This window comes from Somniosus microcephalus, chromosome 12 (genome assembly GCF_052327205.1).
Source record: "Somniosus microcephalus isolate GS21.2 chromosome 12, FLI_Smic_1.0, whole genome shotgun sequence".
NCBI lineage: Eukaryota > Metazoa > Chordata > Chondrichthyes > Squaliformes > Somniosidae > Somniosus > Somniosus microcephalus.
In genome coordinates this window covers 102,567,383-102,591,810 of record NC_140998.1, presented here as the reverse complement: position 1 = coordinate 102,591,810, position 24,428 = coordinate 102,567,383, and the positions used below count along the sequence as shown (strand labels likewise).

General features: G+C 45.6%; 1 protein-coding gene across 2 annotated transcripts in view; it reads right to left on the bottom strand.

Moving 5' to 3' along the window:
- The window catches only part of ttc6 (tetratricopeptide repeat domain 6), a 649,897-nt gene that overhangs the window by 320,561 nt on the left and 304,908 nt on the right, over window positions 1–24,428 (bottom strand). For both annotated transcript variants that reach the window (XM_086003340.1, XM_086003341.1), the window contains exons 12-15: window positions 23,817–24,354; window positions 18,803–18,932; window positions 18,214–18,386; window positions 8,151–8,287 (exon numbers count right to left, since the gene is read on the bottom strand). In XM_086003340.1, the coding sequence (XP_085859466.1) occupies window positions 8,151–8,287; window positions 18,214–18,386; window positions 18,803–18,932; window positions 23,817–24,354 (978 nt within the window). The remainder of the gene's footprint in view (window positions 1–8,150; window positions 8,288–18,213; window positions 18,387–18,802; window positions 18,933–23,816; window positions 24,355–24,428) is intronic.

The following is a 24,428-nucleotide window of genomic DNA, read 5'->3' as shown; positions in this document are numbered from 1 at the left end:
CGTCCTCCTCCTCCTCCTCCTCGTCCGCCTGCTCTGCTGGACCTTGAGGGACAGCTGGCATTGGCTGGGTGCGTCGAATCGCCAAGTTGTGGAGCATGCAGCAGACGACGACGATGTGACCCACTTGCTCCGGCGAGTACTGCAGGGCTCCCCCCCGAATGGTCCAGACAGCGGAAACGCTGTTTGAGCACACTAACAGTGTGCTCTACAATGTTCCTGGTCGCCTGATGGCTGCTGTTGTACAGCTCTTCTGCTGGGGTGGCGGCCAAACGGAGTGGTGTCATGAGCCATGGGCAGAGAGGATAGCCCTTGTCCCCAAGAAGCCAGCCTCATGGGCGAGCCGGCCCCTCAAAAAGGTCACAAGCTGAGGTCTGCCGCAGGATGAAGGCATCGTGGCTGCTCCCTGGGAATTGGGCGTTGACTGCCATGATCATTTGGCGGTGGTCACAGACCAGCTGCACATTGAGGGAGTGGAACCCCTTGCGGTTGCAGAAGTCCTCAGGATTGAGTAATGGCACCCGCAAAGCCACGTGTGTGCAATCAATCGCCCCCTGCACCATGGGGAAGTCCGCAATAGCAGCGAAGCCCTGCGCGCGCTCTGCCTGCTTCTCCAGGCTCAGAGGGAAGGTGATGAATTGACACCTTCGTCTATAAAGAGCAGCTGTAACTTGGTGAGGTTCAGCCGTTGGGCCGTACGGAGGAATCTTTCCAGATTAGCGTCATGGTCTTGCCGGTCGCGGCCGCAGATGGTGACGTTATCTAGATAGGGGAACGTGGCTTGCAGCCCGTTCTGGTCAACCATCCGGTCCATCTCCCTTTGGAAGACCGAAACCCCGTTGGTGACGCCGAAGGGGACCCCAAGGAAGTGGTAGAGGCGGCCATTCGCCTCGAAGGCGGTATACTGGCGGTCCTCGGGGCGGATAGGGAGTTGGTGGTAGGCCGACTTAAGGTCGATGGTAGAGAATACCCGGTATTGAGCAATCTGATTGACCATATCAGATATGCGGGGAAGGGGGTATGCGTCCAGTTGGGTGTACCGGTTTATGGTTTGGCTGTAGTCGATGACCAGGCGGTTTTTATTGCCGGTCTTAACGACTACAACCTGGGCACGCCAGGGGCTGCTGCTCCCCTCGATGATGCCCTCCTTCAGGAGACGCTGCACCTCAGAGCTAATGAAAGCTCTGTCCCCGGCGCTATACCGCCTGCTCTTGGTAGCGACGGGTTTGCAGTCGGGGGTGAGGTTAGCGAACAGGGAAGGTGGCGGGACCTTGAGGGTGGATAGGCCGCAGGTGTTACGCGGTGGGCGATTTAAAGGCTGCTGGTTGTCGACTGTGAGCGGGGGGAGGGGTCCACCGTATGCTAGAGTGACGCTTTGGAGGTGGGATTGAAAATCCAGCCCTAGTAGGATGGCAGCGCATAGCTGGGGCAGGATGAGGAGTTTAAAGTTTTTATACTCCGTGCCCTTAACCGACAGGGTCACAACACAGTAGCCGCTGATGTCTGTGGCGTGGGACCTCGATGCCATCGAGATCCGGTTGCGCGTTGGCTGGACAGTGAGGGAGTAGTGGCTCACCGTGTCTGGATGTATGAAGCTCTCCGTGCTTCCGCTGTCGAACAGGCAGGTCGTGGCGTGGCCGTCTACTTTGATGTCCATCATTGACTTGGACAGCTGATGCGGGCGAGCTTGGTCTAGTGTGACAGAGGCTAGTGTGTGGCTGAGCGGGTCGCTGTAGTCTGTAGGTGAAGCGGTCGTCAGGTCTGGAGGTAAGGTGGCGGCCGAGCGTGGTGGGTAAAATGGAGGCGCCCACGAGGTGGGGCAAAATGGCGGAGAAGATGGCTGCCCCCACAACCCACATGAGGCACTGCTGGCGTCGGTTGCCTGGATCAAAGATGGCCGCCCCCATTGCTCATCTGTGGCCTTGATAAAAGATGGCCGCCCCCACAGTTCGCATGAGGCACTGCTGGCCTCTGCTGCTCTCCCTCTGCAGGCCTTCGCGAAGTGGCCTTTCTTCAGGCAGCTGGAGCACGTCGCGTTTTTGGCTGGGCAGCGCGACCTCGGGTGTTTCGCCTGCCCACAGAAGAAGCAGCCGGCGGCCCGGTCGTGGGGGTCCGAAGTCGCAGCCGGTACCGGGGGTGGCGGTCCCGATCGGGTCCGGGACGCCGACGCTGAGGTAGGTCCCGGGGGCGGCGCTACGAGGGGTATTGCGGTCGGGGTCGGGCCCGAGTCCCAGAGTCGCGAACTGTACCTGGAATACACCTCGAGGTCCCGCTGGGTCACTTCTAGGGAGTAGGCCAAGGCTGCAGCTGTGTTCAGGTCGAGGTCCTTTGATTCCAGCAGTCTCTGCCATAAGTAGTCGGACCGAAGGCCTTTCACGAAGGCATCGCGGATGTTATCTTCAGTGTTTTCTGCAGCCGATACTGCTTTAAAGTCACAGTCCCTGCCGAGTGTTCGTAGCGCCCGTAAAAATTCAGCTACAGACTCTCCTGGCTGTTGCGGGCGGGATCTTAGGAGGTGTCTGGCATACATGGAATTTACCGGGCTCCGGTACTGCTGTTTCAGTAGGTTGATAGCGGCCTCGTAAGTAGTAATGTCCTGGATGAGTGCGTATACTTTAGGGCTCGCTTGGGCGGTCAGAACTCTTAGTTTGGATCTCTGAGGGACGCCGGATTCTTCCAGGTAGGATTCGAAGCAGCACAGCCAGTGTTTGAAGTCGAGGGCTGCGTTTGTTGCTTGTGGGTTTAGATCCAGGTACGGTGGTTTGAGGGCTCGCAGCCAAGCCGGCTGCTGTGGCTGTTGTAGCTGGGCGTCTGGCTGGTCGTTTGGCTGCTCCGTTGACTGGTTGTTTGGCTGCTCAAGTGACGACATTTTAAAATTTAGTCAATAAAATTGATATACCTATCAATTCGTCCAATGAAAAGCAACGAGTTAAGAAAGCAACTATAGGTTTTTATTGACTAAATAACAGAGCCCACCCTCGTGGGTGATCGGATCCAAGAAGGAGGAATACCAGCCAGTCGACCACCTTTATACCCGGGCAGGTAGGTGGAGCCATGGGCGGAGTCGGCAGTGGTCAGCCCAGGTATAGCAGCGTGACAAGAGGCGACCTCGTACAGTGATACAACAATGTGAACAGTGATAACTATAGGGAAACGATCTAACAGTGATAACTATAGTGTAACGATAGTAAACGGTAAAAGTGGTTTACCACACCAAGTATTCTAAGGCTAAATTCCAAAAAATCTGCTCCACAGTAGCTCACCAACTCTCTCCAACAATGAACAGGCCAAGTGGCTGCAGCTTTTATACTAGAGCTGTCCCCTTTAAATAGCGCCCCCCGACTATGAGAAGGGCCTGGTAACGTTCCATCGAACTGTCACTAACAGCGCTAGGCGCAAAGGTTCCGGGCACCACCGAATATCCGGTCCGGGGCGCCAAAAAGGCGTTGCACACTGAAATGACGTCATGATCTGCCTGCGCCCGCGGGCGCGTGCAAAGAGTTAGCGCCGGCACTAAAAGGATACTCAATATGGGAGGTGGCACTATATTCACTGCGCCCGCCTGAACATTGGGTAACGCCCCAATTCTTGGGCTTTTTCAGCGCTAATCGCTGACGCTACCAACCGAACTTCTAGGCCTAGGTGACAAATAGTTCACAACCTTGGTGTCATATTTGACCCTGAAATGAGCTTCCGACCACATATTCGCAGCATAACAAAGACCGCCTATTTCCGCCTCTGTAACATTGCCTGTCTCCGCCCTTGCCTCAGCTCATCCGCTGCTGAAACCCTCATCCATGCCTTTGTTACCTCTAGACTTGACTATTCCAATACACTCCTGGCTGGCCTCCCACATTCTACCCTACATAAACTTGAGGTGATCCAAAACTCAGCTGCCTGTGTCCTAACTCGCACCAAGTCCCATCACCCCTGTGCTCGCTGACCTACACTGGCTCCCGGTTAAGCAACGCCTCGATTTCAAAATTCTCATCCTTGTTTTCAAATCCCTCCATGGCCTCGCCCCTCCCTATCTCTATAATCTCCTTCAGCCCTACAGCCCCCCTGAGATATCTGCACTCTAATTCTGCCCTCTTGAGCATCCCTGATTATAATCACTCAACCATTGGTGGCTGTGCCTTCTGTTGCCTAGGCCCTAACCTCTGGAATTCCTTGCCTAAACCGCTCCGCCTCCCTACCTCTCTTTCCTCCTTTAAGACACTCCTTAAAACCTACCTCTTTGACCAAGCTTTTGGCCACCTGCCCTAAATTCTTCTTATGTGGCTTGGTGTCAAATCTTTTGTCTTATAATACTCCTGTGAAGCGCCTTGGGACGTTTTATTACATTAAAGGAGCTATACAAATGCAAGTTGTGTTGTTGTTGAAGGGAATTGATATGATCACTCTAAAAACCACAGAATGATAGAAGTTTACAGTGCAGAAGGAGGGTGTTCATCCCTTTGTGTTTGTGTTGGCTCTATGAGCATGCATGAAGAAAAAACAGTGTTCTAATACTCGGAGGAGCTAGACAGTGAGAGAATTACAATTTCATTCCAGTGCAGAAATCTGAGATGAGCTGTGTTGATAGAAAGGGATTTTGTGAAGATACTGAGAGCTGAGGAATCCCTGACCCTGTATTAATTGCTGTGTTCCTTATAATTGAACCTGAGGTAACATTGTTAACAACATGATATTAGACATCTTTCAGATTATTAGCGACGGCCAGTCTCCTGGACATATCACTTGACCAACTTGAGGCAGTGTTACCATCTTGAACTTTTTCTTCTTTGTTCAGGTTCTGAGACCAAAGATAGGATACTACTGTTCTGATTTTTTTGTAGCACCACCGATGGTCACACAAGCTCAAGAACTGTTTGTGACCTTGTCCCAGTTGGCCTTAAAGTGCAGCAGGTCCCAGCCAGTCTGTAGGCTGGTACGTGGACCTGCAGCGGCAGCCAAAGCCAGAAAAGGACTGCTACAGGTATCCCAGTCTCGACTGTAGACATGGTGGGCAACAACTTGCATTTATATCGTGTCTTTCATTTAGAAAAAATGGCCCAAGGCACTTCACATAGACGTAATCAAAACACTGACACTGAAACAAAGAAGAAGATATCAAGATGGGTGTCCAAAAGCTTGCTCAAAGGCAGTGGGGGCGGGGGAGGGGGGAGGAGGAGAGGCAGGTAGAGAGGTGGAGGGACTTGGGGAGGGAATTGCAGAGCACGGTGCTTGAGCAGCAAAAGAGAGTGATGTCCAAGAGGCCAGAGCAGAGAAGGAGGGGTTATAGGGCTGGAAGAGATTATATAGAGATAAGGGAGGCAAGGCCATGAAGGGATTTGAACATGTGGATGGGAATTTTTAATTTGAGGGGCCTGCGAGCCCATGGTGAAGGGTGAGCAAGACTTGGTGTGGGATAGGATACGGGCAGCAGAGTTTTGGATAAGCTAAAGGTCACAGAAGGTGTCGCATGCAAGGCCACCAGGAGACCACTGGAATAATCAATCTGAAAGTGACAAAGGCATGGATGAGGGTTTCAACATCAGATGGGTTGAGGTAGCAGTGGAAGCTATGCACTATGTAATGAAGGGAATATGGACTCAGAAGCTCAGCTAACAATTGATTAGGACACCAAGGTTATAAACAGGCTGATTCAGAGAGGGGGATGAAATTTGTGGCAAGGGTACAGGGTTTGTGGTGGGGACTGAAAACAATGACTTTAGCCTTCCCAGTGCTTTAACTGGAGGACATTTTGATTCATCTAAGACTGGATTTCAAAAAAGAAGTATGATAGCACAGAAGCAGTGAGGGGTGGAAGGAGGTGATGGAGAGGTAGAGCTGGTTGTCCTCATGTGGAAGTTGATTCCATGTCTGTGGATGATATTGCCAAAGGGAAGCATGTCTATGAGGAAGAGGAGGGGGCCAATATTAGACCCTTGGGAGACTCCTGAGCTAACAGTCAGATAGGCAAGAGTGGAGCCAAGCAAGGTCAGTCCCACTCAGCTGGGCAATAGAGGAGAGGCATTGGCGGAGCAAGGTAAGGTTGACCATGTAAAAAGCTGCAGAAAGGTCAAGAGTGACATGGAGGGAGAATGCACCATGGTCACAGTCACATAGAATGTAATTTGTGACTTAAGTTAGAGCTACTGGAGAGTTGGGCATGGATTTGAGAGGAGACAACAGTTCATGGACTTTGGAGATGAAAGGGAGGTTGAGGATGGATAGTAGGTTGCAAACACAGAGAAGTTGAGAGTGTTTTTTTTTTTTAAAGAGTGGGGGGCTGATGACGGAATTGTTGAAAGGGAGAGGGACAGTACCTGAGCAGAGTACACTATCAGCTAGGGAAGGAAAGTTGGGTGGTCAGCAATTTAATTGGAATGAGGTCAAGGGGGCAGGAAGTAGGATGCATGCACAAAATTTGCTCGGAGAGGGCATGAGAAGAGATAGGACAGAAACAAGAGAAAGACAAGGGTTTAGGGCTAGGCTAGGACATATGGGAGGTTTGGCTTAGCGTGGAAGTGGGGAAGCAGCTGAACAGATGGTCTCAATCTTGTTGTTAAAGGTGGTGGTGGAGGGGGCATTGGAGATGGGTTTAAGGAACCAGTTGGTAGAAAGGAACCCAGGAGTTATTTTTACTTACATAAGAACATATGAAATAGGAGCAGGAGTAGGCCATTCGGCCCTTCGAGCCTGCTCCGCCATTCAATGAGATCATGGCTGATCTTCTGCCTCAACTCCATTCACTGGCCCTATCGCCATATCCCTTGATGCCTTTACTAGTCAGAAGTCTATCGACTTCTGTTTTGAATATACCCAATGACTGAGCCTCCACAGCCCTCTGGGGTAGAGAATTCCAAAGATTCACCACCCTCTGTGTGAAGAAATGTCTTCTCATCTCAGTCCTGAATGGCCTACCCTTTATCCTGAGGCTGTGGCCCCTGGTTCTAGACTCCCCAGCCAAGGGAAACATTCTCCTAGCATCCACCCTATCAAGCCCTGTAATAATTTTGTATGCTTCAATGAGATCCCCTCTCATTCATCTGAATTCAAGAGAATACAGGCCTAATTTACTCAATCTCTTCTCATACAACAGTCCCGCCAACCCAGGAATCAATCTCGTGAACATTCGTTGCACTCCCTCTATGGCAAGTATATCCTTCCTTAGGTAAGGAGACCAAAATTGTACACAGTACTCCAGGTGTGGTCTCACCAAGGCCCTATATAATTGGAGTAAGACTTCGATATAATTGGAGTAAGACTACTTTCCAGGATTATCCTAGAGTAGTGTGGATGGTTTCTCTTGGATAATATGGGACATCCTGTTAAGGTAATCTAAGAAGGCAGTGACTTTTCCGATGACGCAGTAGGAAGATGCACCACTTGTATGGCACTGAACTATCTAAACCAAGAAGGTCGAAGGTTCAACTCCTGGATTACACTGAGTTAATTCATCTCAATTGGGCCATTACAATTGGTCTTAGTGACTTTCAGTTAGGAAGCAGTAACATCTGCCAAAGTTTATCTCCTGATTGCTATGCAATGTCTCCTACAAGAAGTGAGTGTATATAGATGTTATGTGAGAGCTCAACTGTGATCATTTCCCTCCCTCCCATGGATAAATATTCTGCCACCATTCATTCAAAAAGAGCGAACACTTAATGAGGTACTAGAGGGTTGCTGGCCCACGTGTAACTATATCCAAGCAAGAATCACCACCTTCAGAAGAAAAGGGGAGCGAATGGGGGGAGGGGTGGAGTGCAAAAGTAAAAGGTTCCAAACGTGTTCTGAAATTAAAGTTCTAAAAATGTTTCTATGCAAGGATTCCAAATTTAATGGCTGATTTGCACATAAGTTATAAGGTTAAAACAGAAGCTCATGTATTGTTACCAACATTGACCATTGAATTTCCACAGGCGTCTCCAGATCAATCGCTGTAACTTTGGCAGAAGATCCACAGAAACCACAGAGAAATGGCATTAGCATCGTTTATGACAATTCTCTGGGGTTTCCGCAGATCTACGACCAAAGTTACAGTGAACGATTGGAAGAACCCCGATGGAAAGTAATGGCAAAAGCACCATATAAGTATATATTTTATAATTTGACTGTTTTTTTGCAATGTAGAAAAGAAGCTTTTATTTTAAAGTTGCATAGCTTACCTTGCCTGAGCATTGTCAGGATCCTGCTTAATTAATGTTGAAAAGTCTTGAATTGCTATATGCCAGTTGGAATTCTCAAAATAAAATAAACCACGTTTCATCATAGCATCTGTTCTTTTTGGATTCAAAGTAAAAGCCTACAATAAAACATATAAAATGTATATAAGATATTTGTAACTATATTACTCTTTCATTTACCACTTTTTTGATCAACTGATTATAATTTCATGAAAATATAAAATTAGGCTAATAATTTAACAGCAAATCATGTTACAACATTAATTTCTACAGATAAACACAATGTTTAAAGTGATAAATTTAGAAGCATATTTTTTAAAACAATCTGACACCAAGTACCCAATGTTGTACCAAACATTGATCTGTTTTAGAGAAATACAACTTTTATTAATTTTTTGATCAACAAAACTTCCATGTCTTCCCTTACCTGAACTGCATTCCGAGTAAAATAAACTCATCAGCGTACCTTTTCTAACTTTGTACTGCTAGTGGAGAGCCTCACCGACTGAAAGCCCATATCAGAAATTTGGGCACACATGGCACATGATTTTCCGACCATTTAAATTACTGGTCAACAAATCATATGTAGTGCACACTCGAATTTCCAATGGTCTCATAATGATGCTCCTTGCTGGAATATCAAAGTTGAAAAGTTATCCCCACTACACACTGTTGTTATTACACACTGGCTAATTTTGTTTCAGATTGTGTTTTACAATTTCCCGCAGAATTTTGACTCATAAATGTATAAACATGAACAAAGCAAAATTCAAGGTGAGGAATTAGAAGTAATTTTAACAAATAATACAAATTTATACAGCTTTCATCAGTAAATAATTTACTACCAAAGTTATAAATGACATTCTGTGTGACTATGGCCAAAGGAACATAGGAACAGGAGTAAGCCATTTAGCCCCTCGATCCTGTTCCGCCATTCAATGAGATCATGGCTAACCTGCAACCTAATACTAATACGATATACTCGCTTTTGCCCCATATCCTTTAATACCTTTGGTTAACAAAAATCTATCAATCTCAGATTTAAAATTAACAATTGATCTAGCATCAATTGCTGTTTGTGAAAGAGAGTTCCAAACTTCTACCACCCTTTGTGTTTGGAAGTGTTTCCTAATTTCACTCCTGAAAGGTCTGGCTCTAATTTTTAGAATATGCCCCCTAGTCCTAGACTCCTCAACTAGTGGAAATAGTCTCGCTCTATCTATTCCCCGTAAACTTCACCTCATCCAAAACTCTGCTTCCCGTATCCTATCCCACACCAAGCAGGATTTGGTGTGCAACCATGTTGCACTATCCCTCCTCATCCTCCTTGATCTCTCTACAGCCTTTGACATGGTCGACCACACTATCCTCTTCCAAAGCCTCTTCTCCGTAGCCCAGTTCAGTGGAACTGCTCTCACTTGGTTTCACTCTTACTTATCTGATCGTAGTCAGAGCAATGGCTTCTCCTCTGCACCGTTATCTCTGTAGGCCCCCAGGATCTATCCTTGGCCTCCTCCTCTTCCTCATCTACATGCTGCACCTTGGCAATAACATCCTTAGATGTAAGGTCAGCTTCCACATGCACGCTGATGCCACTCAGCTCTACCACTCCACTACCTCTCTCGATCCCTTCATTGCCTTTGTGTTATCAGACTGCTTGTCCAACTTCCAGTCTTGATTGAGCCACAATTTCCTCCAACTAAACATTGAGAAGATCAAAGCCCCTGCCACAAACTCCGTACCCTTTCCACTGATTCCATGCTCCTCCACAGCCACTGTCTCAGGTTTAACCAAACAGCTCTAACCTCAGCATCCTAATCAACTCTGAGCTGGGCTTCTGACCTCATATCCTCTCCAACAAAAAGCCGCTGACTTCCACCTCTGTAACATTGTCCACTTCTACCCATACTGTGCACCTCTCGCTGAAACCCTCATCCACGACTTTGTCACCTCCAGACTCAACTATTCTCTCCTATATGCTCTCCTGGCCAGCCTGTCTTCACCCACCCTCTGTAAATTTTGCCTCATCCAAAACTCTGCTGCCCATATCCTATCCCACACAAACTCCTGCTTATCCATCACAACTGTCCTCGTTAACCTACATTGGCTCCCAGTCTGATGGCTCAAATTTAAAATTCTCAGCCATGTGTTTAAATACCTTCATGCCCTTGTCCCATCCTATCCCTGTAACCTCCTCCAGCCCTAAAGACCATTCCCCCAGAACTCTCTGTTCCTCTGATAACTGGACCTTGTGATCCCACCTCCCTTCTACCCACCATTGGTAGCCATGCCTCAGCTGCCTAGGCCCCATGATCTGGAATTCCTTCTGTAAACCCCTCCACCTCCATTAAGATCCTCCTTACCAAGCTTTTTGTAATTCCTCCTAATATCGCCTTCTTTATTTCAGCATCCATATTTGATTAAGCCTCTGTGAAGAGCTTTGGGACGTTTATCTACATTAAAGGTGCTATATAAATACAAGTAATTGTTTTTGCTGTACTTACTACATGGTTTTGCAATCTTAAAATAACTTATATTTTTGTCTTATTTAAGTTTGTTCAGTTTTTTTTCTAATTTCCAAGTCTTTCTGTACTTTTCCCATTAATTGAAGCTCTCCAATTCTCTAAAGGATATTGGGGTTGAATTTCCACCGGGGTTCTCCCAATCATCTGCTGGACATACGGCAGACGATCCATGGAAACACTGGAGAAACAGCATTCATGCCATATTGTTGAGGTTTCCGCAGATGTTCTGCTGACGTTGTGGCGGGCAACAGGCAGAACCTCCACGAAAATGCAACCCCAAAGTTAGAAGTAAAGTTTTTCTCTTTGACTACTATACAGACATAAGATTGCAGGTGGAAGTTGTTAGTCAAAATACCTAGGCCATAAGCCTAACAACTGTTTAACATCTTCAGCATCTATTACAAATCATAAATCTGTAGCTTTTAGTAAACTGCTTTGTCCCGCTACAATTCAGTCCACATCTCCTGCAGTTTTCTGAAAAGAATTACTAGCATTCAGCTGCACCAAAACTTGGATCTGCTGCTGTGTAATGGTTAGATTTTACGTTCCAAAATTGCAGCCTTGACAAAAAAAAAGATATTCTACTGCAACGATGGCTAAACAGGAGCAACATTACAAATATCGGGGCCAGAATTTTGCCAGTGCTCAGCGGACGGGATCGGTGGCGGGTCGGCAGTTAAATGTGAATTGATTGACAGCGGGTCAGGAACAGCCATTTAACAAAACTTACCTTTTAAATTTGAAAGCTCGCCCACGGGTTTCACGTTGTTGCTAGATCACGTCTGTCAAGCTGAGGTAGGAAGTTAGTAGCCATTGGATTAGCTGATGAGTTGACAGCTTCAAATGTACAGTAAAAGCTCCCGCCTTACAGAGATATCTTCCCTCAGCCACAAGCTCTTCCTCACTGCATTTTCACAACAGATCCGCCATGCTACAAGTCTTTACATAAGCCTTCATCCAGTCTGATCTCATTACCTCTCTCATCATTGATAGATCGCTACTGTAATCTTTACTTCACCTACCATCCATTCCATCAGCATCAGTGCCCTTTATACTCTCTCACCTTGGTCCTCAGAATCCGACCACGATCAGCCCCAACACGAGCAGCACAAGGCACAGCAGCAGCACCAACAACAACACCACCAACCTTCTCCGCAATCAACTGATGCTGCACAGGACACAGGGCATCAGCACCCAAGCACATTGCTGCCCAGGAGGCCAGGGATGACCTCACCATGGCCAGATTTACTTCACTTGACACTGTACACAATGGCTGCCACATGATGCGTCAGGTTGGCACCACATCACACCAACACCATAAAGCATCCCTACAATGACCAAGCCATTCCTTTCACACTCATCATCATTCCGGGGGTACTGTTATGTCTCACCATTCACTGCAACTCACTAAGCCACTTACAAAGGTGCACACAAATCTGTCCAAGAACGCAAAGTGTTGAAAATAAAGGTTTCAATGTTTGACAACATATTAACAGAAACTTTACATCATCATTGCATAAAACACCCAAGTAGCTACCCTTGTGTGTTGTTAGTTGGTATGATTGCACTAGGATGAGGGTGAGTGTGAGGGGTGGCTAGTGAGATGGGGATGTGATAATATAGATAGAGAGGGATCAGTGGAGGTGCAAGGTAAGTTGGTGTGAGTAAGGATGTGCAGGAGTAGGGTAGGGAAGGCAGAGTGATGGGGGTGTGATGAGAGGCACAGCAGAATTAGGTTGAGTGTGGCTTTGTGCTAACCTTTTGTGATCTACTGAGATCATTGAAACATTTGCGGCACTGCACCTAGGTCCTCCTGACCACATCCCTGCTTGTGCCCTCCTCTGCAATGTGCAACCAGGCTGTGTTGATCTCCTGGGGAGGTCTCTTCCAACCATGGAAGGGAAGAGGACCTCCCTGCGTGCTGTGGTTCCCTCCTTAAGCATATGGAGGGAGTCATGGGAGAGGCTGGGTGCAGCCCTGTGCCTTTGTGCAGTCATTGTTTGCAGCACCTCAATGCTATAGAACACTGACAGCACAAATGTCAAAATAAATTTGGCCATAGTCCCTATAAGGAAACCAACTGATGATGCGTCATGAAATGATGTCACCAGACCCGCTTCTTCTAATTGGCAGGGAAATGCACTGGGCAGGCTTAACAAGCCCCAACAAGGGAAATTCATTTCAGACAGCGAGATGGATAAAGCAGCAGGGTCGTGACCCACCACGGTCAACAAAATTACGGCCAGGAGTCACTGGAAGCAAAACTCAATTTATAATGAACCGTTTTTGCTCGTAAAATGGGGCTTAGGTCTCCAAATTTCACATCACAATCTGTCACATCTGATCTGGACTCGACATGTGCCGGACACCATACTGGCTAAGGCGACTTTTAGTCGACCAGGGCACCTGCTTAAAATAGGCGTTAGGCTCCTTAATTTTGAAAACCATGGTCCAGAACCATAGCTACGCCAGTTGTATGACCCGAGTGCAAAATTTAGGTATAGATGGGTGGCGCGTGCATCGCACATGCTTTGCCTGGTTTTACCAGCTCAGTATGTCGTCCGGTATACTTCTGGTCCAGATTGAGCTTGACAGAGCATGGTTTCTCCTCCTAGGCCAACAAAAAAACTCTAGCCTACTGCCGGCACACTTAAAGCAGCCCCACCCACCCCCGGGATTTCCACCCCACTCCCAAGAACTGACCTACCAACTGCCTCCGGGGTAAAAGCCAGCCAATTTGCCGCCCTCCCTAACTGGCGAGCTGCAACAGGGAGCCGATTTCACTCCTGCAGCTCGTCAGCAGCAATTAAATGAGGCCAACAGAGTGGAGCATTCGGTCTGCTAACTTTGCATCCATTTGTGGAGCAAGCCGACTTTCTTCCCTACTAACCTGAAACCAAATTACCATCATAGTAACAAGTGTGAGAGTTGCTATTGAACAGAAGCTGAATTGGACCAACCAAGTTAACACTGCAGCTACAAGAGCAAGACAGAATCTGGGTACTCTGCCTCAACTGGCTCATCTCCTGATCTCTCAAAGCCTCTCTACCATCTACAAGGCTCAAGTCTGTAGTGTGATGGAATACTCACCACTTGAACAACATCCTCCAAGACATAACAGTTCACTTGTTTGGTTCCCATGTCATTGGATTCAATATCCACCTCCTCTACCACTGACACACTGTGGCTGCAATAGGTACGATGTACTGGATAAATAGCAGCAAATCAGTAAGGTCACAAGACAGAACGTCCCAGCCCTACCACTAAGAAGGACAGAGCAGAAATGTTGTGGAACACCATCACCTTCAAGTACTCCTCCAAGTCACACAACATCCTGACTTGGACCTAAATCGTTGTTCCTTCATTGTCGTTGGGTCAATATCCTGGAAATCTCTACCATCATGAGAGCACCATCAATACAACGACTGCAAAGGAGTAGTCTCGCCATCACCTTCTAGTGTTGGAAATAAATGTGGACTTTCCAACGTCACCTGCATCCCAAGACATTGGCCCAGAAATTTCCTCCCTTAATGCCATGAGATATCGCCGCAATCCTGGCGAAAAATGGCGGCCACCACGCTAACACCCTTCTCTGGCGCGGGACTCAGCAGCCATCATTTTGGTGAGAGCCTTAACGTTGTCGATTGCAGCACTGGCCCTGGAGATGCAAATGTGGAGAGCATGCGACGCCGACTTAACGTCACGCTGTGTGAACTTGGACCTTAGCGCTGAGTTTAGTGCTGGGTCCTAAGCCCGCTCTGAAAAGCGAGCGTGCAGCAGACTGACAGAGACGCTGTCAGCACTTCTTAAAGGGACACACACATCTTTCAGGTAAGTTTGTATTTAAGCTTTTGGACTGGATTATTTTAATTTTATTGAAGTAGTAGCTTGGTTCAATACATGTTAAAAAAAAAATTAAGTGGCAGGGAGTGCCTGGAGTGCTGCTGGGCACTTGCAAGGACTCGGATGGTAAAGGAAGGCCTCTGAGAAGACAGAACATGCTGGAAATACTCAGCAGGTCAGGCAGTACCCATGGAGAGAGAAACAGAGTTCATGTCCCAGGTCAAGATGCTGCCTGACTGCTGAGTATTTCCAGCATTTTCTGCTTTTATTTCAGATTTACAGCACCCGCTCACAGAGGGAAGAGGAAGATGCAGAAGAGGAATTCACAGACAAGGAAGACGCAGAAGAGGAGGAAGCAAAGAAAGGATGCAACCCAGGCAGCCCCTTTCTGGCCAGGATATCCGGGATGAAATCATCCGCCTGCGGTACCAGTGACCACAACCCCAATCCCCCTCCAACATTTGTCCCACACCTTACCTTCACTCTGTTACTGACGATGAAGGATATATTTCCAAGTCAGGATGTTATGTGACTTGGAGGGCAACTTGGAGGTGGTGTTCCCATGCGTCTGTTGCCCTTGTCCTTCTAGGTGGAAGAGGTCACAGGTTTGGGAGGTGGTGTCGAAGGAGCTTTGGCATGTTGCTGCAATACATCTTGTAGATGGTACACACTGCAGCCACGATATGCCGGTGGTGGAAAGAGTGAATGTTTAAGGTGGTGGATGGGGTGCAAGCGGGTTGCTTTGTCCTGGATGTTGTCGAACTTCGTGAGTGTTGTTGGAGTTGCAATCATCCAGGCAAGTGGAGAGTATTCCATCACACACCTGACTTGTGCCTTGTAGATGGTGGAAAGGCTTTGGGGAGTCAGGAGGTGAGATACTCACCACAGAATACCCAGCCTCTGACCTGCTCTTGTTGCCACTGTATTTATGTGGCTGGTCCAGTTAAGTTTCTGGTCAATGGTGACCATCAGGATATTGATGGTGGGGGATTTGATGATGGTTATGCTGTTGAATGTCATGGGGCAGTGGTTAGATTCTCTCTTGTTGGAGATAGTCATTGCCTGGCATTTGTGTGGCACGAATGTTACTTGCCACTTATCAGCCCCAGCCTGAAAGTTGTCCAGATCTTGCTGCATGCGGGCATGGACTACTTCATTATCTGAGGAGTTGCGAATGGAACTGAACAATGTGCAATCATCAGCGAACATCCCCACTTCTAACCTTATGATGGAGGGTAGGTCATTGATGAAGCAGCTAAAGATGGGTGGGCCTAGGACACTGCCCTGCAGAACTCTTGCAGTGATGTCCTGGGGCTGAGATGATTGGCCTCCAACAACCACAACCATCTTCCTTTGTGCTAGGTATGACTCCAGCCAGTGGAGAGTTTTCCATCGGATTCCCATTGACTTCAATTTTACTAGAGCTCCTTGATGCCATACTTGGTCATATGCTGCCTTGATTTCAAGGGCAGTCACTCTCACCTCACCTCACCTCTGGAATTCAGCTCTTTTGTCCATGTTTGGACCAAGGCTGTGATGAGGTCTGGAGCCAAATGGTCCTGGCGGAACCCAAACTGAGCGTCAGTAAGCAGGTTATTAGTAAGTGCCGCTTGAGAGCACTGTCGCCAACCCTACCATCACTTCGCTGATGATTGAGAGTAGACTGATGGGACGGTAATTGGCCAGATAGGTATATCATGTGGAGTAAATAGAATTGGCTGAAGACTAGCTTCTATGATGGTGGGGACCTCAGGAAGAGGCCGAGATGGATCATCTACTCGGCACTTCTGACTGAAGATGGTTGCAAACACTTCAGCCTTGTCTTTTGCACTCGCGTGCTGGGCTCCACTATCCTTGAGGATGAGGATGTTCATGGAGACTCTTCCTCCTGTTAGTTGTTTAATTGTCCACCACCATTCACGACTGGATGTGGCAGGAATGCAGAGCTTTGATCTGATCCTTTGGTTGTTGGAGCGCTTAGCTCGGTCTATAGCATGCTGCATCCGGTGTTTGGCATGCATGTAGTCCTGTTTTGCAGCTTGCCCAGGTTGACACCTCATTTTTAGGTATACCTGGTGCTGCTCCTGGCATGCTCTTCTACAATCCTCATTGAACCAGGGTTGGTCGCCTGGTTTGATAGTAATGGTAGAGTGAGGGATATGCCGGGCCATGAGGTTACAGATTGTGGTGGAATACAATTCTGCTGCTGCTGCTGGCCCACAGCGCCTCATGGATTCCCAGTTTTGAGCTGCTATATTTGGTCTGAATCTATCCCATTTAGCACAGTGGTAGTGCCACACAACACGATGGAGGGTGTCCTCAATGTGAAAACGGGACTTTGTCTCCAAAGCACTGTGCGGAGGTCACTGCAACCAATACTGTCATGGACAGATATATCTGCAACAGGTAGATTGGTAAGGATGAGGTCAGGTAGGTTTTCCCCCGTGTTGGTTCTCTCACCACCTACAGCTATGTCCTTCAGCAGTGGTGCTACCAAGCCACTCTTGGTGATGGACATTGAAGTCTCCCATCAAGAATACATTCTGTGCTTCTTCCAAGTGGTGTTCAACATGGAGGAGTACTGATTCAGCAGCTGCAGTAGATGGTAATCAGCAGGAGGTTTCCTTGCCCATGCTTGACCTGAAGCCATGAGACTTCATGGGGTCCGGAATCAATGTTGAGAAGTCCCTGGGCCACTCCCTCACAACTGTTTACCACTGTGCCACAACCTCTGGGACAGGACATACCCAGGGATGGTGATGGAGGAGTCTGGGACATTGGCTGAAAGGTATGATTTTGTGAGTAGGACTATATCAGGTTGTTGCTTGACTAGTCTGTGGGACAGCTGTTCCAATTTTAGCACAAGTTCCCAGATGTTAGTGAGGGGGACTTTGCTGGTTTGACTGGGCTGGGTGTGCCTTTGTCATATCCGAAGCCAGTGTCTAGGTTGATGCCGGGTGGTCCGTCTACTTTTTAAATTCTTATTGTTGATTTTCGTAGCGGTTTGATACAACCAATTGGCTTGCTAGGCCATTTCAGAGGGCAGTTCAGAGTCAACCACATTGCTGTGGGTCTAGAGTCACATACCAGGTAAGGACGGCAGATTTTCTTCCCTAAAGGACATTAGTGAACAGACAGGATTTTATGACAATCCAGTAGTTTCATGGTCACCATTACTGATATGAGCATTTTTTTAAATTCCAGATTTATTTAATTAATTGAATTTAAATTCCCCAGCTGCCATGATATGATTTGAACTCACGTCTCCAGCCTCATTATAATACTTAAATAGATGACCTGCCTCCTGGCAGCGGGTTGGCTGCCCGCTGCCCCATCCCTCCTCTGTTAAAACCGGAAGTGGGCGGGTTGGAGGCGGGTTTCAGATTTTTTACATTTTAACTTCCCACACTCCCCCAACCTACCCTTTTTTTTAGGTTAAAATTCCCCCCTTCTGTTTTCTGTATCGTAGCCAGCTTGCTGTCCATTCTGCTACTTTTCCCCTGACTTCACATGTTCTGATAATCATAAAGTCAATGCATTTTGAAATGACTGGTCATCAAATTCACTAGGAAAAAATCTGAAGAAAACTTAAAATTAACAAACCTATGTGATCATATCCACTTGTTGGAAAGACAAATTTATATGTATAAAATGCCATCACAAGCAAGTAGACTTACCATATGATAATCTTCCATAGCCAGAAGTAGATCATTGTTTCCTTCGTGCATCTTAGCTCTCCTAAAATGGACGTCATCGTCAGGTCTGCACTGGAGTCCCTGAGAATAATTTATGATCGCCATTGTAATGTCCCCTTTGTTTCTATAAATATCTCCCTTTGATGTGTAAGCATCTAACAGCAAAAAATGGATAGCATAGTAAATAACTTTATGTAAACTAGATCCAATTTTGTGGAAGTAGTTTCCAAAATCTTCATACAGAAGAGACAAAGCCTTATATTAATGACAGGAAATGCAAAATGAAGAGAGAAAATTCTGACAAAAAACTACAATTTTATGAAATTATATCTATGCGTAGAATTATTTTGTTCATATTGTTAATATTTTAATCCACATATTAATTCTAAGATGTTACTTAATAATATTTGTTTGAAACTACTAATAATGCTAGAGGAATTATGTTTATTTATTTGTATTTATAAATACTGCATAATTAAATATCTAAATGTATATTTTCTAGTTGTAAATATGATTGGACTGAACAATTCTGGCTAAATCTGAAAAATATAAAACAAATTAATTATCATACCTGCAAAATTTTTATTGCGTTTAAGCACAAAATTTAAGTCATCTAGTGCATCAGATGTTTTCAATTGAAGAAGGTAAATGAAGTGTCTGTGCCAATAGGCATTAAGCAACATCGGTTCTAATTTAATGGCCTAAATCAAAAACAATTAAATTTTTTGAATGGAATTTTTGTTATTTATATTTTTTGACCAATTATATACACAAGCATTATTAACAAATCATTACTGCATTTGCAATGAATAAGTTATTCAATCAAACAAAGACCATAATAAATTCATATATGTTAAAAAAGATAATGGTACACAGATTAGTATCAATATAACATATACAATCCTTCAATAGACACACACATGCAAACGCACACACAAGTAGGTCTGCCATCATATTGCTCATGGTAAGTCTAATGTGCTTTTTATAATACAGTAACAGGAGTGTTATACAATGTAAAGCATAGTATATTATTCTGCTACTAAGGTGAAGTTGTGTTTAGGTTGGCTTGTGCTTTTAGGGCCACAAGATCTAATGTTAAGTAAATGAAGAGTTCAAGTTAATCAGAGATCAATTCTCATTTAGTTACTGAACTTTGCAAATTGGAATGTCATTATTAGTTCGAGACTCCAGCTCAGAAGCACCAGCACCACAAAATGTAAGGTGAACAGCTCCTTGAATTAAACTGAAACTGGCAGATCTCCCATTGAATTGTTCATAGCAAATCAGAGAATGATCAATTTTGTAAGGGTTGTAACACTGTTCTGTATAAAACAGAATGTAATATCCTGCTACTGTGCAGGTTTGTGTTATTGAAATCAATTACACGCTGATTTCTTTTAGCAGATCCTCAGGTCAATTAGAGGTCATTCTGACATATAAACATTCAAAAAAGAACAGGAAGAGACCAGCTGTTCCATCAGCCTGTCCCATCCTAACTGTGCATCCTACAAGCATCATCTTTCTCATCCCAGCCTGTCTTTGCAGCCATGCAATCTCCTGGCAGAGGGAACAAATCCCCCCCAAAAAACCCTTAGGCCAATTTAGGAAAAAATAATTAGAAATTCCTTTCTGATCACCAAAAGCAATCAATCAAGCTCCAGGAGATCACAGTTACTGATATAAATCGTCCCTGTGAACTCAAGATGTCTTCCAACCACAGGAACCTATCCAGCTACTTTTGAACAGTTGCAATGAATCCATCTCACTGCACATACTGACCATCTATTTCAGAGGTTGATGACTCTCTGAAAAGTACTACCTAGCATTTAACCTAATTCTATGCTTTCATACCTTTTACTGGTGCTTCCTAGTTCTCTCCTACCTATCCAGCTTAAATAACCTATCCACATGGACAGAATCATCATTTCCCGTCAAAGTCAGTCAATGGTTTTGCAAAGTAAAAAGCCCCTATTGTCTAAACCTATCCTGATAACAAAGGGTCCTTAATCTAGGTATCAATCGAGTGACCCTCCTCTGAACCTTTTCCAGGGTCTTGATATCCCCCACTATGTGGTTCCAGTATTCTAGATGTGCCCAGACCAAGGCTTTGTACAAAGAAAGGACTGTACTTTGAATTTTATATATTATTGATCTAACTGTACATCCTAAACTTTAGTCGCTTTTGCAAGAGCTTCACGATACTGGTCATAAATCGTCAATGGTTTAGGAAGTACAACCCCCAGGCTTTTCTCCCGCTCAGCAGCCTTGAGTACATGACTCTGCATGGTGTATACATGCTTGGATTTGTCCCTGCCCAAATACATCACACTGCTGTCTACATTGATATGCTACGTAGTGTACAATATGCTATCAGGGCTATAAACATAAAATGCTGGTCAGGTCAGGCATCATCTGTGGAGAGTTAATGTTTCAGGTCTGTGACCTTTCGTCAGAACTGGATGCTACCAGGGCCACTGATTTACAGCAGTTGAATAAGTCAAATTGCATTTTTATTCCATGTATTGAAGCGATGTTAGTAATAGTGTCTGGCTCAAATTTTATTATGTGTATATATGAATGAAAACGATAAATCAGTGGTAATGCTTAATGGTAGCAGTCTCACCTATGAGTCAGATGGTTGTGGGTTTATGCCCCACTCCAAGACGAGTACATAATCCCGGCTGACACTTCAGTTCTGTACTAAGGGAGTTCTATGTCTTTTGGATGAAATGTTAAACTGAGGATGTATCTGCCTGTTCAGTTGGATGTAAAAGACTCCATAGCATTATTTGAAGAAGAACAGGGAGTTCTCCTGTGTCCTGCATCCCTCAACACCAAAAACAGATTGCATTTGCTGTTTGCGTGACCTTGCTGCATGGAAATTGGCTCACATATTTGCCTACGCAACAACAGTGACTACACTTCAAAAACTATTTTTGGGCTGTGAAGCACTTTGGGACACCCTGAGGACATGAAAGGTGCTAAGAAATGTTAGTACTTTCTTTCTTTACTATTAAATGTTCATTTGACTATGGAGTTAATTTTATCTCATCTATTTGTTAAGGCACCGTTCATGGAAGAAGTTGGTATGAAGATGTTACAGTTGTAGCTAGGTAGTAGGATCTACATTTCACAGTACTGGGGAATGGAAGAATTGTGGGTTGGTAGTTTTGGGAGGGTGGTTGGTGGTTTGGAAGAATTGGGAATAACAGTCATGTAACAGTCATGTAATGCAGGAGGATGGGGAGAGGAGTGCATGGGTCTGTGTCTAGCAGAAATGGGAAAGGGCAGCGGGGTGTGGATGAACTGGGAATATCTTGGAGTGTGAAAAGGGTCTGTTGGCTCGTGTGGAGCATGGACCCGTTGGGCCGAATGGCCTGCTTCTGTGCTGTAAATTCTATGTAAAAATTCTATGTAATGAAGGAAGGGTAGACTTTGGGTGTGGGAGCACTGTGATGACTGTGGCAGCGTCTCAGGGCTTTGGAGTGCAGGATTACTGGTGGTGGGCTTACTGGGAGGGTAATCCTGGGAGAGAGGGAAGTTGCAAGGTAATGCAGACAAAAATGGAGCAATGGCGATTTGGTCTGGGGAAATTACCAGTGAGGAAAAGTATATTGCTCCTCTGAGGGTCTTCCAGATGAGAGAGACAATAGGAGGCAGCAGCAAGCACAGAGCAAGGGTACAGACGCTGGGGCAAATGGGGGTTTAAGCCTTGACCCGACTGCCTCATACTGAGAGAAGCTGCTTTCCCAGTCATAACTGGGAACTGGCTTAAAGGTTCTTTAAGCATTGTATGCACTTTTAAAGTCCATCTGGTGGTAATAAAAGTGCTGCAGCACTTCAATAACTTTAAGATGATGCCCAGTAAGGACCTGGAATGCAGCTTTTCTCACTGCGGGGGTGGGGGATTATTGATGGGCTTCGCCAACACTGGGTTATAGAAAAATATGGGGTAGAATATCCGTGGGGCTTCCCAGATTTCCCGTCGTAACTTTGGCAAAAATTCCAGAGATTCATACCATTTTTCTGGGGTTTCTGCTGATCTTCCAACAATGTTACAGCTGGAGATCAGAGAACGCCTGCGGAAATGACTGGGTTATTATTTAAAATAGATACAACTTTCATTTTTTTAAAAAGCTGCAGCGGTGATCAGGGTGGGGGTGGGAGCGCGGGCCACATTCTTTGACTGTGGGGTTGAGAGAAGCACACCTACTCCTCCCGGCTTCACATTCAGGTAAGTATATTTTAAAAACTTGCCTTGTTGGTTGCGGCCTAACAGGCAGTCCCTTTAAGGTCCCTTTTAGGTTGCATGTAGACCTGGTTTTCCTCAGCCTCAGGACAAACTAATCTTGCATTGGGGGCCTCGAGCAGGCGTTAGGCCCCTTATTTGCATATGCAAAGAGACTAACGCCTGCTTCAAGTGTGGGCACTACGTGCCAAATTTTTGGCTTTTACCAATATGGCGGGAAGCTTCTTTAAAAAAAAAATTATTCATTGATGGGATGTGGGCGTCGCTGGCTAGGCCTGCATTTAGTGCCCATCCCTAATTGCCCTTGAGAAGATGGTGGTGAGCCGCCTTCTTGAACCGCTGCAGTCCATATGGTGTAGGTACACCCACAATGCTGTTAGGAAGGGAGTTCCAGGATTTTGGCCCAGCGACAGTGAAGGAACGGCGATACAGGTCCAAGTCAGGATGGTGTGTGGCTTGGAGGGGAACTTGTAGGTGGTGATGTTCCCATGCGTCTGCTGCCCTTGTCCTTCTAAGTGGTAGAGGTCGCGGGTTTGGAAGGTGCTGTTGAAGGAGCTTTGGCGAGTTGCTGCAGTGCATCTTGTAGATGGTACACACTGCAGCCACAGTGCGCCGGTGGTGGAGGGAGTGAATGTTGAAGGTGGTGGATGGAGCGCCAATCAAGCGGGCTGCTTTATCCTGAATGGTGTCGAGCTTCTTGAGTGTTGTTGTCATGAACTTGCACTTGCTGCGTGCCGTATTGGAGGCTTAAGAGACCATTTAGCACCTGAAGAACAGGTGCTGCGCAACTGAATTTCTAGGCCCAAATACCTTGGAGATGAAATTTGGAGAACTCAATCAGAAGTAAGTAAAATGAAGAGGTAAATAGAAAAGTGCCACAGATAGGCATGATGGAAACAATGTGGTGAAGAAAGCGTGATGGGAATGTCTTTAGGAAGTCAGTGCAATATCATCAAACTTTCAAAATAGACACAGATGTTAACTCAATCCTTATACCAGGTTTATCAGCAAATAAATAAAGCCATGAAAAGATGGAAATGCATAGCACTTCCCTTAGCACCTGAAAGAGAAAGAAAGCTTAATATTTTTGATAGGATTCTAGATTTTCACTGCTTTCAAATTTCCTGTAATCAGTTTTTCTCTTTCTCTCTTAATTCTCAACTAATTTTTCTTCACGCTATAAAAAGACACGTAAAGTACATACGTTTGGACTAATAACAAATAAAACATTGAAAAACAAAATGCTGCATTGGATTGTACTGAGTATAAAGTAACACAGAACAGTTTCCAATAGTATTATTACAAATCTAGTATCTTCAATTCTGTATGCACCTACTTCGTTTAAATCTTCCAAGGCTGACTTCAGCTGTCCTAATTTTCTGTACAAAGCTCCTCGCCGGCAGTAATTAAATGCAGTGGATTCACCCTTTACGTTTATGAGGTACTCTAGTTTACTAACTTCAGACTGCAAGACATCCTGAGTCACTTCAGGTTCAGAAACCGTAGGATGCAAATAGTGAGGATACACTTCTGTTTTTTCTTGTTCCGTTAACGGCACTAAATTCTGCAGTTGTATCTCCCTCGGGTCCAAATAAGAAAGTCCTTTTCCTTTAAGAACCCGTGGTGTATCCTTTATATCAGTAGCTGTTTCACTGGATAGTTGCAATGGCAGGAAGACTTCATCAAACCACGTATTCCAGATATCTCTGACCCACTCTCTGACAACTACCCCTTCAGTGATTCCTCCTTGCCGTTTTGTATATGCATCAAAGTTTAATAAGGAAGGAAGACTAGAATTTCGTGGGAGACTTTTAGGACGGGGCTGTTTCACATCGAACACAGTCAGATGAATTGATATAGGCATAGATTCAGATCTGTTTAAGAGAGTTTAAAACATTAAATTATAAATTATATAATTATTAAAGTTCAGTTTTGATACAATATTATA